The sequence below is a fragment of the Rhinopithecus bieti genome, unplaced genomic scaffold (genome assembly GCF_001698545.2).
Source record: "Rhinopithecus bieti isolate Rb0 unplaced genomic scaffold, ASM169854v2 scaffold_11161, whole genome shotgun sequence".
Classification (NCBI taxonomy): domain Eukaryota; kingdom Metazoa; phylum Chordata; class Mammalia; order Primates; family Cercopithecidae; genus Rhinopithecus; species Rhinopithecus bieti.
The window spans coordinates 843,196-856,012 of record NW_016806937.1 but is presented as its reverse complement, the minus strand read 5'-3'; the positions used below and the strand labels follow the sequence as shown (position 1 = coordinate 856,012).

Below are 12,817 nucleotides of genomic sequence, written 5' to 3'. Positions count from 1 at the left end.
AAAAAAAAAAAAAAAAAAAAAAAAAACTTTCAATTTTACAAACCAGATATTATTATACTCCAGCTGATGAGACTGAGACACAGAGGTTGTGTCACACACATAGTGGCAGAAGTGGGATTCATACTCATACAGTCTGACTGCAGCATCATGTCCTTACCCTGTGCTCTATGCCACCAAGTCAACACAAAGATGAGGACGCCGAATGTCTGGCTGGAGGCAGCAGTGGAAGCACGTTGAGTTAGTGGTCAGATCCCTGTGCATAGCTGTGACCTCTCTGGGCTTTAGTTCCTATCTCTCAAGCCAAGAGCAAAATTTGTTCATCTCCAACATCCCGTATGGCTTTGAACTGAGATGGGCAGGGTTCGGCATCCAGGGATGGCGTGATCTGCCAGCTGTGGGCAGGGCCAGAGACCAGCCGTACAATAGGTTCATTCATCCCTTTCCTTCTCAGTTGTGTGGCATTGGGCAGGTTGCTTAATTCCTCTGAAAGATGACTCAAGCATGCCAGTCCCTGAATATTTTTTGTCCCTGTCCTGAAGCTTGTGACTTCCATTCAACAAGTTGCATGAAAGTCAAATGACATGAATAATGGGAAAGGATTTTATGTGTGTTCAAATGTTGGGGCAGTGTCTTATCACAGAGGACTTTCTGCAGGAGGACGTCCACACTCCTCCTGGCACTGGATCAGCCAGGGATGCAACACCTCCACAGCATCCCATCCAGAGCAATGCTTCCAAACCAATGAGACTTTCTTCAAGAGCAAGTTAGGATTTAATGGTATCTTTTTCCAAGAAAGTCAGTGCAGAGAGAATGATCATAATCACTATTGCTTATTAAAACCTAGGCAGCAGCCAGGCCACTCTCTCTCTCTGTTTTTGTTTTTTGTTTTGCTTTGTTTATGTTTTTTGTTTTGTTTTGTTTTGTTCTGAGATAGGGTCTTGTTCTGTTGCCCAACCTGGAATACAGTGGCGCGATCTTGGCTCACTGCAACTTCTACATGCTGAGCTCAAGTGATCCTCCCTACTCAGCCTCCAGAGTAGCTGGAACCACAGGTGTATGGCATTGCGCCATCTAATTTTTGTAGAGGCGGGGTTTCTCCATGTTGCCTAGGCTGTTCTCAAACTCCTGGGCTCAAACAACCTTCCCACCTCTGCCTCCCAAAGTGCTGGTATTACAGGCATGATGAGCCACTGTGCCTGGCCCACTCTCTCATTTAATTCCTGCATTGAGAATAATCTCCTTTCTACAAATGAGGCACTAGATGCTCAGAGAGTTTTGCCTAAACCACACAGCTAGTAAGTGGTGGAGTGGGCTGTGAACTAGGACTGCCTGAAAACTAAAACTATGCCCTAGGTATAGGCTGCCTTCTGAAATCGCTTCACAGGGAAGCAGCAGGTAAGTGTGTTACTGACTTCTAGGCAAGGAGACTCACCTTCCTCCTTACGGATTGAACATCAAATAACATCCCCCCGACAAACGGAGGGACTAACTTGTCATTAACAAGACATCCAGGACTCTTTCCTTCCTGAGGAACATCACCACACTCAGCCAGTTGCACAATCTGCCATAGCTGTGTTCTGAGAACTTCAGTAAATAAAGTATTAGCAATTATGGAGATGATGAAATCAAAAGCAAAATTCCAAAATAACTTCATCTGCAACCCACAATCACAGTGTCTTGCCAGGAGCATGCTGGTTTGAAATAGTCAAGGGCTGGAGCTTGAAAGAGGAACCACCTCAGCCTGAACTTGGGAGGAATTTCCGAAGATTCAGAGCCAAGTTCCAACAGGGAGCTCTCAGGGTTCAGCGAGTGTCCTGAGTGTGCTGTCTGTGACGCTGGCTAGGCCAAGCCTGATGGTTCCTTATGAGAATGTCCTGGCCTGTGCTGTTGAAGGTGTGTGGTCCACAGTGGGGCCAGTCTGCTGTTTCCAGTCTGCAATGCAAATCATCTATGAACATATATGCAGAGTTTGTAAATCTTCCATGTTTCTGTTATTTGTCTATTTATTGAGTTTTGTGTGTGTGTGTAAAATGTAAAAAGTGGGTTCTATATTTTGTGTTTCACTATCTTCATAATCAATATTACTTTATTTATGAAGGTTTAGATCTGGGATGGATAGAAAATGAAAACTGTCCCTTCGCCATGGGTTTGAGAAGCCCCGTGTAGGATTCAAGCAACTCAGGCATTGGAATCCGCCCACTGTGGTCACTTTCAAGCCTAAAATCTGCTGAGGAACTGAACTTGGTCAGGGAAACCTGAGAATAAACATGAGGAATGGAGAAGTCTCTGTGCCACATTTAACATGATTGGAGCTGATCGTGTATGTCTCCATCCTCACATGGGAGCATGATTCGGCACAGCGCAGGTGCGTTTTACAGAAGATGGAGGTCTGTGATGTAACTGGGCTTGCCTGAAGGCACTCAGACTGTTAGAGGCTCACATTTCCATCCAGGGCCCAGTCTCTAAACTCCCAGTTCAATCTCCCACCCCAGTCCCTTATTCCAAAAAATACAACAGGAACCAGAACCAGAATCAAGTCTGTCTTTAATTATTATTCACATATTTCACAGACAAAAGGAATGTAGCAAATGGGTCGGGGTTGTAGAAAACAAAATCCTGGATTTTACGTGTCATTCTGTTTTCATCTGACAGCAGGGCAGTCCCGACATCAGGCGCAGCAGCTGCACTTCTCTGACACCTCTTTGCAGATACAGCCCTGGGCACACTTGGCACAGCCCACGGGGCAGCAGGAGCAGCAGCCTGGGGAAATAGGGAGACAGAGGTCACAGCAGACTTGACCAGGGAGCTCCCTGTCCCAACAGCATGCCTAACTGGAGCTCAGACCCCAGCCCCCGAGGATCCTTAGTTCAAGATGACACGGCTTTGTCAGGAGAAAACTGGTGGATGTTGAGGTGAGTCTTCCTATGAGAGACTGCCCAGCCCCACGGGAGCCCTGGACAGGGCAGAAGACTGGAAAGACAGTGATGGCCTAGGGGGACAAAGGAAGGCCAGTTCCCCGGAAGCAATCACTCAGGGCCAGCCTTGGGTTCCCTCCCAACCTTAGCCATAGCCCCAGATTCCTGGAGATGGCCCCTCACTCACTCTTCTTGCAGGAGGTGCATTTGCACTCTTTGCACTTGCAGGAGCCGGCGCAGGCACATGAGACACCTGCAAGGAAGAGAAAAAGCCAGTGAAAAGTGAGTGAGATGCAGAAGGTACAGCAGTGGGTCAATGAGTGTCCAGTGTCCCTTCATCTGTGCAAGGCCAGCCCTCAGCGCTCCTTTCCCACTCAGCAGAGGAAGAGAAACTCCTTCATGCTGGCAAGGCCGAACACCCTCCTGTTTTTATTCAAAAGGAAAGTCCCAGGCTCCAGGCACAGCCCAGGAAGACTACAACTTCGACATTCTGTCAAGAACCCGGAAGAGGCAATGTCCCCTCCTATCCAATGCCTCCCATCCAATCCGGTGGCTCAGAGCCTGGTTAGAGCATTGAGGCTCAGCCAGCAGCCTCCTGACCAACGGGATGATGTGGAGCAGGACAGCCTTGAGTCTCAGGACCCTCAACTCTGACACAGAGGCAGAGGGAGGAGGGCAATGCTCTCAGGAGCTTGGCCAAGAGGAAAGAATAGGAAGAATCTTTCTCAAAGGAAGAATAAAGGAGTCACCTTCAGCTCAGATCGCAAAACGCGACCTCCTGAAACCCAGGGACACTCTCTGTGGTGTCTGGGAATTTGGCATTCCAAGGCACAGAACCTGGGCTTCTCTTACCAGCGGCGCAGGAGCATTTGGGGTCCATTGCAACCCGAAGCGAGACTGGAGTTCCCAAGCGAGAAAGGAAGAGGGAGTGGAACACGTGGAAGGTGTGGTGAAGCGCAACAGTTGGCGGCTCCTTTTGTAGTCAGGGGTAGGCGCCGAGAGCAGAGACCCCGCCCCGCCCTTGCACCCGACCAGCTGAGTCCACGCCGCCAGTAGTCCTGGGCTGGGCTATGTGCAGCAGAGGTGCGGGCGCAAAGCACCCTGAGTGCAGGTCGGTGCGCACCGCGCGGCTGCGCCTTTCGCACCAGCTAGCGCGGGAGGCACTGTGCACCCGGGTTAGCCGCTTCTTTCACCCGGCCGGGTCTGCCCAGTTCCTTGAGATTACCTGCTACTCCCCTACCCTTGACGTTCCGCGTGGCCCGAGACCCTGACCTGCGCCCCACACCCCGAGGCCTGCCCACCCCCTTGCCAACAGCTAAGCCTTTTGTGGAGTCCATTGCAACCCCAGTCTCTTGTTCAACTGTCTAGATTGGCGGGAGCAGGGAGCATAGCAAGGGAGTAGTGTGCAAAGGACAGGCGGAGGATGCGACCTTCGGATCTCTGGCATTGCCTGTCCCTTTCCCCTTCCCCACCTCAGTTCTTCCGCCGCGTTTCTCCTGTGCACAGCAACACGGAAGACACAGGGCCCTGCCTCCCTCCCATCAAAGTATACTTATTCATATCCCTCTATGTCTGTTTTGCTTCCAGGACTGATCTTGACGCTTGGTTTTGTTTAAAGATTTCAAGTAGTGAAGAGATGAACATACCTAAGCCATAGGGAAACTTCATCACTGACCTCTCTCCCTTGAGAAACTGACAGGATTCACACCCAGCAGTGCCACTTCCCAGCCCCCTGACCCTGGGCTAGTGGCTTGAACTCCTGGTATTGTCATTGTTCAGATTAGGAATACGGGTTCATGAATAGAACTCACATCCCTTTAGGGTTGCTGTGAGAGCTCAAAGATAGAAAGTGACTAAACGGCCAAACACGGACCCGTGTAACGTAGAGTAATAGGAATATGGAAGGAAAAATAATCAGCTCTCTTGCTTTCTAATTTAATGCAGGATCTTCATATCACCTTCAATGATCCCTCTTCTGGGGACATCTCACACATTCAAAACTGCCATCCTGTAGTGGGGCACCCGGCTAGGCTGTGGGGAGACCCTGGAGAGATTTATGCAAAGAAGGACCTGTACAAATGTGGCCCATTCAGCCCCTCAAGAGTGGAGAATGGAAGAGAGAGAGGCAGAGCCCTGTGTCTTCCGTGTTGCTGTGCACAGGAGAAATGTGGCCAAAGGACTGAGGTAGGAACCGGGACAGGGCAGATAAGACCAGAGATGTGAAGTTTGCACCCTTGGCCTGCCTTTGCACACTACTACCTTGCTGTGCTCCTTGCTTTGTCAGATCCAGAAAGTGGAGCACAAGACTGGGGTTGCCCTCCACTCCAGGAAAGGCTTAGCGATCGACTTGAGACCTGGGCGTTGGTAGGGGTGGGGGAAAATCCAGAATACTGGGGTAGGCGGAACGCCAAGGGGCGGGTGTAGCAGGCAACTTCAGGGAAGCTGAAAGGCCAGGCAGGGTGAGAGAAGTCGCACACCCGGGTGCACAGCGCCTCCCTCGCGAGCCATTGCGTAAGGGGCGATCCCACGGTGTGCACCCAGCTGCGCTCAAGGAACTTGCACCTGGCCCATCTCCTGCGCACAGCCCAGCCCAGACAGCTGGCGGTGCTGACTCGGCGGGGTGGGTGCAAGGGCGGGCCGGACGTCTGCGCCCGCCCCGTTTCCTGACTATAAATACAGCTGCTGGCTGTTGGGCTCCACCACGCCTTCCACGTCCACCACTGCCTCTTCTCTTCTGGCTTGGGACTCCACTCTTGCCTCCTGTTGCAATGGACCCCAACTGCTCCTGCGCCCCTGGTAAGGGGCGCCCAGGTTCTGCTCATTGGGATGCCGAATTCTCAGACATCATGGAGAGTGTCCCTGGGTTTGAGGAGGTCTTCTTTTGCGATCTGAGCTGAAGAGGACTCCTTTATTCGTCCAGTGCTTTCCTTCGGCCAAGCTCCTGAGAGCATGTCCCTCCTCCCTGTGCAGCTGTGTCAGAGTTGAGGGTCCTGAGGCTCAAGGCTGTCCTGCTCCATGTCACCCAGTTGGTCACGGGGCTGCTGGCTAAGCCCCAGTTCTCTAACCTGACTCTTAGCAGCTGGATTGGAATGGAGGCATTGGATAGGAGGGGACATTGCCTCTTCCAGGTTCAGGACAGAAAGTCGAAGTCGCAGTCTTCCTGGGCCATGTCTGGAGCCTGGGACTTTCCTTTGGAATACAAATAGGCAGGTGCTTGGTTTTCCCAGCATGAAGGGAGAGGACATGACGCTTCTCTTCCTCTGCTCTTAGTGGGAAAGCAGCTCTGAGGGCTGGGCCTGCACAGAGGAGGGGGAACTGGACAATTATTGACCCACTGCTGCACCTTCTGCATCTCACTCACCCCTGCCTGGCTTTTTCTCTCCTTGCAGGTGTCTCCTGCACCTGCCCTGGCTCCTGCAAGTGCAAAGAGTGCAAATGCACCTCCTGCAAGAAGAGTGAGTGCGGGGCCATCTCCAGGAATCTGGGGCTGTGGCTAAGGTTGGGAGGGAACCCAAGGATGGCCCTGAGTGCATGCTTCTCGGGAACTGGCCTTCCTTTGTCCCTGTAGGCCGTCACTGCCTGTCTAGTCTTCTGTCCTCTCCAGGGCTTATGTGGTGTGGGGAAGCTTTCTCATAGGAAGACCCACCCCAGTGGCACCAGTTGTCTCCTGACAAAACCATGCCATCCTCAACTAAGGGTCCTCAGGGTCTGGAGGCAGGGATGGAGACAGGCCTCTATTGGGGCAGGGAGGTCTCTGGTTGAGTCTGCTCTGACCTCTCACTCTCCCTTCCTCCCCAGGCTGCTGCTCCTGCTGCCCCGTGGGCTGTGCCAAGTGTGCCCAGGGCTGCATCTGCAAAGGGGTATTGGAGAAGTGCAGCTGCTGCGCCTGATGTTGGGACAGCCCTGCTCCCAAATATAGATTGATTAGTAAAATCCAGGATTTTTTTGCTTTTTTGATACAACCTTGACCCATTTGCTGCATTCGTTTTCCTGTGAAATATGTGAATCATAATTAAACACTTAGACTTGATTCTGGTTCTGGTTCCTGTGTGTTTTTTGGAATAAGGGACTGGGGTGGAAGAGTGAACTGGGAGTTTAAGAGACTGGTCTCTGGATGGAAATGTGAGCCTCCAACAGTCTGAGCACCTTCAGGCAAGTCCTGCTAACTCACTGAGCTTTATCTTCCACAAAATGCACCTGCACGGTGCCAGATCATATGGGGACAGGCAACATACACGATCAGTTCAAATCACGTCAAATGTGGCACAGAGACTTCTCCATTCCTCATGGTTATTCTCAGGCTTCCCTGCCCAAATTCAGTTTCTCAGCAGATTTTGGGATTGAAAGTGACCACAGGAGGTAGATTCCAATGCCTAAGTTAGATGAATCCTAGGAGCGGGAGTAGCAGGTAATCATGGGGAACTGAGAAGGCCCGGCAGGGTGAGAGAGGCAGCTCACCCGGGTGCACAGCACCTCCCGCACTAGCCGGTGGGAAAGGGGCGGCCAGGCGGTGTGCACCGACCTGCGATCACGATGCTTTGCGCCCGGCCCGTTCTGCTGCGCACAGGCCAGCCCAGTACCGCGGGCGGCTGGGACTCAGGAAGGCGAGTGCAAGGGCCGGGCTGGGTCTCTGCTCCCGGCCCCGGTCTCTGCTCCCGGCCCCCTCCACGACTATGACAGCAGCCGCGGGCTGTGGAGCTGCACCACGCCCTCCAGGTGCTCCACCGCCTCTTGGCTTCTCGCTTGGGAACTCCAGAGTCTCGCCTCGGCTTGCAATGGACCCCAACTGCCCCTGCTCCGCTGGTAAGGGGCGCCTGGGTCTGTGCCTTGGGATGCCAAATTCCCAGACACCATGGAGAGTGTCCCTGGGTTTGAGGAGGTCGTATTTTGCGATCTGAGGTGAGGGGACTACTTTACTTCGTCCAGTGCTTTCCTCTTGGCCAAGCTCCTGACAGCATTGCCCTCCTCCCTGTACCTCTATGTCAGAGTTGAGGGTCCTGAGGCTCAAGGCTGTCCTGCTGCACATCATCCCGTTGGTAACGAGGCTGCTGGCTGAGCCTCAATTATCTAACCAGGCTCTGAGCATCTGGATTGGATGGGAGGCAAGGGACATTGCCTCTTCGGGGTTCAGGACAGAATGTCAAAGTGGCAGTCTTCCTGGGCTGTGCTTGGAGACTGAGACTTACCTTTGGAATACAAATGGAGGGGGCTTGGTTTTACCAACATGAAAGGAGAGGAGATGGGGCTTCTCTTCCTCTGCTGAGTGGGAAAGGAGCTCTGAGGGCTGGCCCTGCACAGAGAAGGGAATACTGGACACTCATAGATCCACTGCTGTATCTTCTGCATCTCACTCACCACTCGCTGGCTTTTTCTCTTCCTTGCAGGTGGCTCCTGCACGTGCACCGGCTCCTGCAAGTGCAAAGAGTGCAAATGCACCTCCTGCAAGAAGAGTGAGTGCGGGGCCATCTCCAGGAATCTGGGGCTGTGGCTAAGGTTGGGAGGGAACCCAAGGCTGACACTGAGTGCTTGCTTCTGTGGAACTGGCCTTCCTTTGCCCCAGCTGGCTGTGTCATTCCCTCTCCAGGCTTTCTGCCCTGAGTTCAGATGGAGCAGGACAGCATTTTTCTCTTGGGACACAAACCCCAACTGTACCATCTCTGGTTTCAGAACAGAGCTGTGGCAGTCGAAAAAAGCATCCTCTGGGTCTGGGTTCTGAGCTCGAGCCAGGCCTGCTATTGGGGCAGGGAGGTGCCTGGTCCAGTCTACTGCCACTTCTCACTCTCCCCTTCTTCCCCAGGCTGCTGCTCCTGCTGCCCCGTGGGCTGTGCCAAGTGTGCCCAGGGCTGCGTCTGCAAAGGGGCGTCGGAGAAGTGCATCTGCTGTGCCTGATGTGGGAAGAGCTCTGCTCCCAGATGTAAATAGAGCAACCTTCACAACCTGGAGGTTTTTTTACATACAACCCCTAGCCATTTGCTGCATGTCTTTTCATATTAAATATGTGAATGACAATAAAAAAATTTTGACTTGAATCTTACTGTGGTCTTCTTTGTGTGTCTTGGAAAAAAATGGACTTGGGTGGGGGTTAAACCATGAGTTTAGATACCAGGCTCTGGATGGAAATGTGAGCCACTAATAATGTGAACACTTTCAGGCCAGTCAGGTTACCTCACTGAGTTCACACTTCTATAAAATGGGATTGCACTGTGCACACAATATGGGTGGGGACCATACATGATCGCTTCCAGTCTCATGCCAAATGTAGCACAGAAACTGCATCCCTCATTTTTATTTTCTGATTTTCCTGCCCAACCTCAGATCCACATTGGATTTGAGTCTTAAAAGTGGCTACAGTGCTGGCACTCAACTCCTCAGTTCCTTCAATCCTACAAGGGTACTATGATTTGGATGTCTTGTCACTGCCAAATCTCATGTTGAGATGTGACTTCCAATATTGCAGGTAGGGCCTGGTGGGAGCTTTTGGGGTCATGAGGACAGATCCCTAAAGAATGGCTTGGTGCCATCCCATGGTGAAGAGTGAGTTCTTCCTCTGGTAGGTCACTCCAGAGCTGGCTATTTAAAAGAGCCAGGTACCGTCCCCTTATCTGTCTTGCTCCCTGTCTCTCCATGTGATGTACCTGCTCCCCGTTGGTCTTCTGCCAGGATTGCAGGCTTCCTGTGGCCCTCATCAGAGGCAGATGCCTGCACCACACTCTGCACAGCCTGCAGAAGCAGAAATCAAAACAAACTTCTTTTTTTTTTTTTATAAATTACCTAGTCTCAGGGATTCCATTAGAGCAATGCAAACAGGCTAGCACAATGGGGCTTTTCAAACACTTTGGTGAAGGGACAGTTTTTATTTCCTATCCATCACAGACTTAAACCTTGGTAAATGTAATAGTATCGATCATGGAGATAATGAGATAAAACACCACATACAAAACCCATTTTTTAGATCCAACAGGAAAGCAGTTCAATAAATCCATAAAGAAATAATAGGAAAATGAAAGATGTACAAACTTTGAACATATGATGATGTGCATTGTGGCCCAGAAGCAACAAACAAGACCAGGCGTGGTGGCTCAGACCTATAAACCCAGCACTTTGGGAGGCCAAGGTAGGTGGATAACTTGAGGCCAGCAGTTTAAGACCAGTCTGGCCAACATGATGAAATCTCATCTCTACTAAAAATACAAAAATAAATCGGGCATGATGGCATGCATCTGTTAATCCCAGCCACTTGGGAGGCTGAGGCATAAGAGTTGCCTGAACCCCAGAGGCAGAGGTGCACCACGATTGTGCCACTGCAGTCCAGCCTGGGCAACTGAGGCCCTGTTTCAAAACAAGAAAAGAAAGGAAACAGCAAACTGGCCCCAGTGTGTGGCTCACATACCTTGAGCAGCACTGCCCAGCACATCCCCACAAGGAACCATCAGCCTTGGTCTGCCCAGGGTCACTGACAGGACACTCGCTGACCCCTGAGAGCTCCCTGTTGTGACTGGGCTCTGAATCTTTGGAAATTCCTCCCAAACTCAGGCTGAATTTGTCCTTCTTTCAAATTTCAGCCCTTGACTCCTTCCAACCAGTAAAGTCACTGGGAATATGGAAGGACATACCCAGCATGTCCCTGGCAAAATGAAGTGTGTGTGATCATGGGTTCCAAATGAAATACTTCACGCCTGCCCATGCAGGAATGACGGCGGATTCTGCAGTTTGGAGGGTGTGGTGGTGCTCAGTAGGAAGGAGTGAGGCCCTGGCTGACTTGTAATTAAAACCAACAATCAGTTCCCCTGGCTATGTGGAGGGAACACTATTTGATGTTCAATCAAAGAGGAAGATGATCCTTCAGTCCTGGAGGTCAGGACCACGCTTGCTCACTGCTTCCATGTGAAGATGAGATTTCAGAAGGCAGTCTGTGCCTAGGGCACGGGTTTTGGTGTCAGGCAGTCCTGGTTCACATCCCACCTCACCATGTACTGGCTGTGTGGCCTGAGTGCATCACTGAAACTCTCTGAGCCTCCAGTTCCTTATTTGTAGAAAGCAGATTATATCTCAACGCAGGGATTACATGACAGCATAATCTGGCCCCTGGCTAGGGTTTAATAAATAGTAGCAATGATGATCATTCTCTCTACACTGCCTTTTTAAGAGAATGAAGCCTGTTAAATCCCAAAGCTAAGAGAAATCTTACGGGTTTGAAAGCACTGCTGTGAATTGGATGCTAGGAATGGGACTGCAACCTGGCTGACCCTGCCAGGAGTGTGAACGACCTTCTGTGGAAAGTGCTTTTCAATAAGATGCTGCCCCTACATTTGACCAGACATAAAATCCATTCCCATCCTTCATATCATCTGATCACATGACCTCCGGAACGACAGCCACAGGCCTCAAGACTGGGACAGCAAATATGCAGGGCCTGGAGTGTTTATGTTGTCTTGCAGATTAGTTAAGTAACCTACCCAATGTCACATAGCTCAGAAGTCAAGGGATGAATGAACCTATGCTACACCTGGCCTGTGGCCCTGGTCACAGCTGGTAGATTATGATGCCACTGGATGCTAAATCTTGCCTATCTCAAAGATACAAAGATACAAAGAGTTCAAAGATACAAAGACTCTTTGGGATGAATGAATGTTGCTCTTGGCTTGACAGATGAGAATTGAAACCCAGAGATGTCACAGAGCTGTGCAGGGGGACATTCTTGTCCACAGAGTGCACTTCCTATTGCTGCCTCTGTGCTAGGTTTTCCGTGTCCTTATCATTCATGTAACTTGGTGGCAGAGGGTGGTGGGTGAGTGTATGATGCTGCCATCAGCATGCATGAGTGCAAATCCCACCTCTGTTACTTTTAGCTGCATGACACAACCTGTCTATGGCTCAGTCTCCTCCACTGCACAAGGGGCGTAATACTAACCTCTGCCTTATAGGATTAAAGGAGATGCCTGTGAAGCCAAGGCTGGTATCCCAGAATGCGCGGGAAGGAGGGTGGAAGGCTCCTCCTCAACTTTGAGGAAACTGGGAAAGGCAGCCGCGACCTCAGGGACACTGGCACACAGCCCCTCCTGTATGAACCGGCGCCAAAGGGGTCCCCTGGCCCTTCTGTGGCGCACAGCCCAGCCCAGGATTTAATGCCTACAAGCAACTTAGAATGGTGTGAGGGGTGTGGGGTCTATAATATTAGCTATTGCTTTTTTTTGATCATTTTATGGCACATAGGGAACATTTATTTATTTGCACACAAAGGCCTGGAGTGCTCAACTGTGTATCCTGTTATTCTCATCTGCCACATGAGTACGTGTCCTGTGGTCCAAAGAGAGCCATTCAGTGTTCCCATAACATTGTAATCAACATTAGGGTTATAAAGCTATGAGCAAGATTCTGTGCTTCATGTCAGATACAGAAGAATGACTGCCCTTTCTGTTACCACCTGCACCATTTTTTAGTTAATATTTTACACTGAAATGATTAATACTTTCATACACATATTTTATGAAAATCAAACTCTTTTCCATCAGAGAAAGTGAAAATCAATCTTGTCTCACACATGGAAGATGGTTCCAAATTAATGTGTGTGTGTGTGTGTGTGTGTGTATTACACTTACAGATCGCTTTTGCCACTGTCCATCGTAGAGCTGGTAGCTTCCTGTTGTTTATTTGGGGGTTTTTCGTCGTTATTTTTTGAGACAGAGTTTCACCTTCTTTGCCCAGCTGCAGTGAAATGGCCCAAGCTGCAAACTCTGCCTCCCTGGTTTAAGTGATTTTCCTGCCTCAACCTCCTGAGCAGCTGGGATTACAGGCGACTGCCACCAAGCCAGGATAATTTTTGTATTTTTAGTGGAAACAGGGTTTTGCCATGTTAGCCAGGCTGGTCTCCAACTCCTGACCTCAGGTGATCCATCAGCCTC

The 12,817-nt window shown here is 50.6% G+C and overlaps 2 protein-coding genes across 3 annotated transcripts; one reads left to right on the top strand and one right to left on the bottom strand.

The window, feature by feature from the left end:
- Positions 1 to 2,522: 2,522 nt before the first annotated feature.
- On the bottom strand, positions 2,523 to 3,919 carry LOC108533853 (metallothionein-1F-like). The gene is made up of 3 exons (XM_017878786.1): positions 3,768 to 3,919; positions 3,103 to 3,168; positions 2,523 to 2,760 (listed from the first exon to the last, which is right to left on the bottom strand). The coding sequence occupies exons 1-3, from the start codon at positions 3,793 to 3,795 to the stop codon at positions 2,669 to 2,671; spliced, it is 186 nt and encodes a 61-aa protein (XP_017734275.1). The 5' UTR covers positions 3,796 to 3,919; the 3' UTR covers positions 2,523 to 2,668.
- Positions 3,920 to 5,619: 1,700 nt separating this feature from the next.
- Positions 5,620 to 8,941, top strand: LOC108533851 (metallothionein-1E-like). Of its 2 annotated transcripts, XM_017878783.1 has the most exons (5): positions 5,620 to 5,711; positions 6,305 to 6,370; positions 6,714 to 6,766; positions 8,341 to 8,365; positions 8,713 to 8,921. In XM_017878783.1, the coding sequence occupies exons 1-5, from the start codon at positions 5,684 to 5,686 to the stop codon at positions 8,802 to 8,804; spliced, it is 264 nt and encodes an 87-aa protein (XP_017734272.1). In that variant the 5' UTR covers positions 5,620 to 5,683; the 3' UTR covers positions 8,805 to 8,921. The 2 variants fall into 2 exon arrangements, with proteins under 2 accessions (XP_017734272.1, XP_017734273.1); XM_017878784.1 differs by lacking the exons at positions 5,620 to 5,711; positions 6,305 to 6,370; positions 6,714 to 6,766 and adding an exon at positions 7,636 to 7,718 and having other exon boundaries at positions 8,300 to 8,365; positions 8,713 to 8,941.
- Positions 8,942 to 12,817: the final 3,876 nt, after the last annotated feature.

What these genes read in the sequence shown, in the direction of transcription:
- LOC108533853 (XM_017878786.1), bottom strand. Translation starts at nt 3,795, where the DNA reads ATGGACCCCAAATGCTCCTGCGCCGCTG. An exon ending in CAAATGCTCCTGCGCCGCTG is followed by an intron (nt 3,169 to 3,767) that starts GTAAGAGAAGCC and finishes TCTTCCTTGCAG; the next exon opens with GTGTCTCATGTGCCTGCGCC. An exon ending in ATGCACCTCCTGCAAGAAGA is followed by an intron (nt 2,761 to 3,102) that starts GTGAGTGAGGGG and finishes CTATTTCCCCAG; the next exon opens with GCTGCTGCTCCTGCTGCCCC.
- LOC108533851 (XM_017878783.1), top strand. Translation starts at nt 5,684, where the DNA reads ATGGACCCCAACTGCTCCTGCGCCCCTG. An exon ending in CAACTGCTCCTGCGCCCCTG is followed by an intron (nt 5,712 to 6,304) that starts GTAAGGGGCGCC and finishes CTCTCCTTGCAG; the next exon opens with GTGTCTCCTGCACCTGCCCT. An exon ending in AGTGTGCCCAGGGCTGCATC is followed by an intron (nt 6,767 to 8,340) that starts TGCAAAGGGGTA and finishes AAGTGCAAAGAG; the next exon opens with TGCAAATGCACCTCCTGCAA.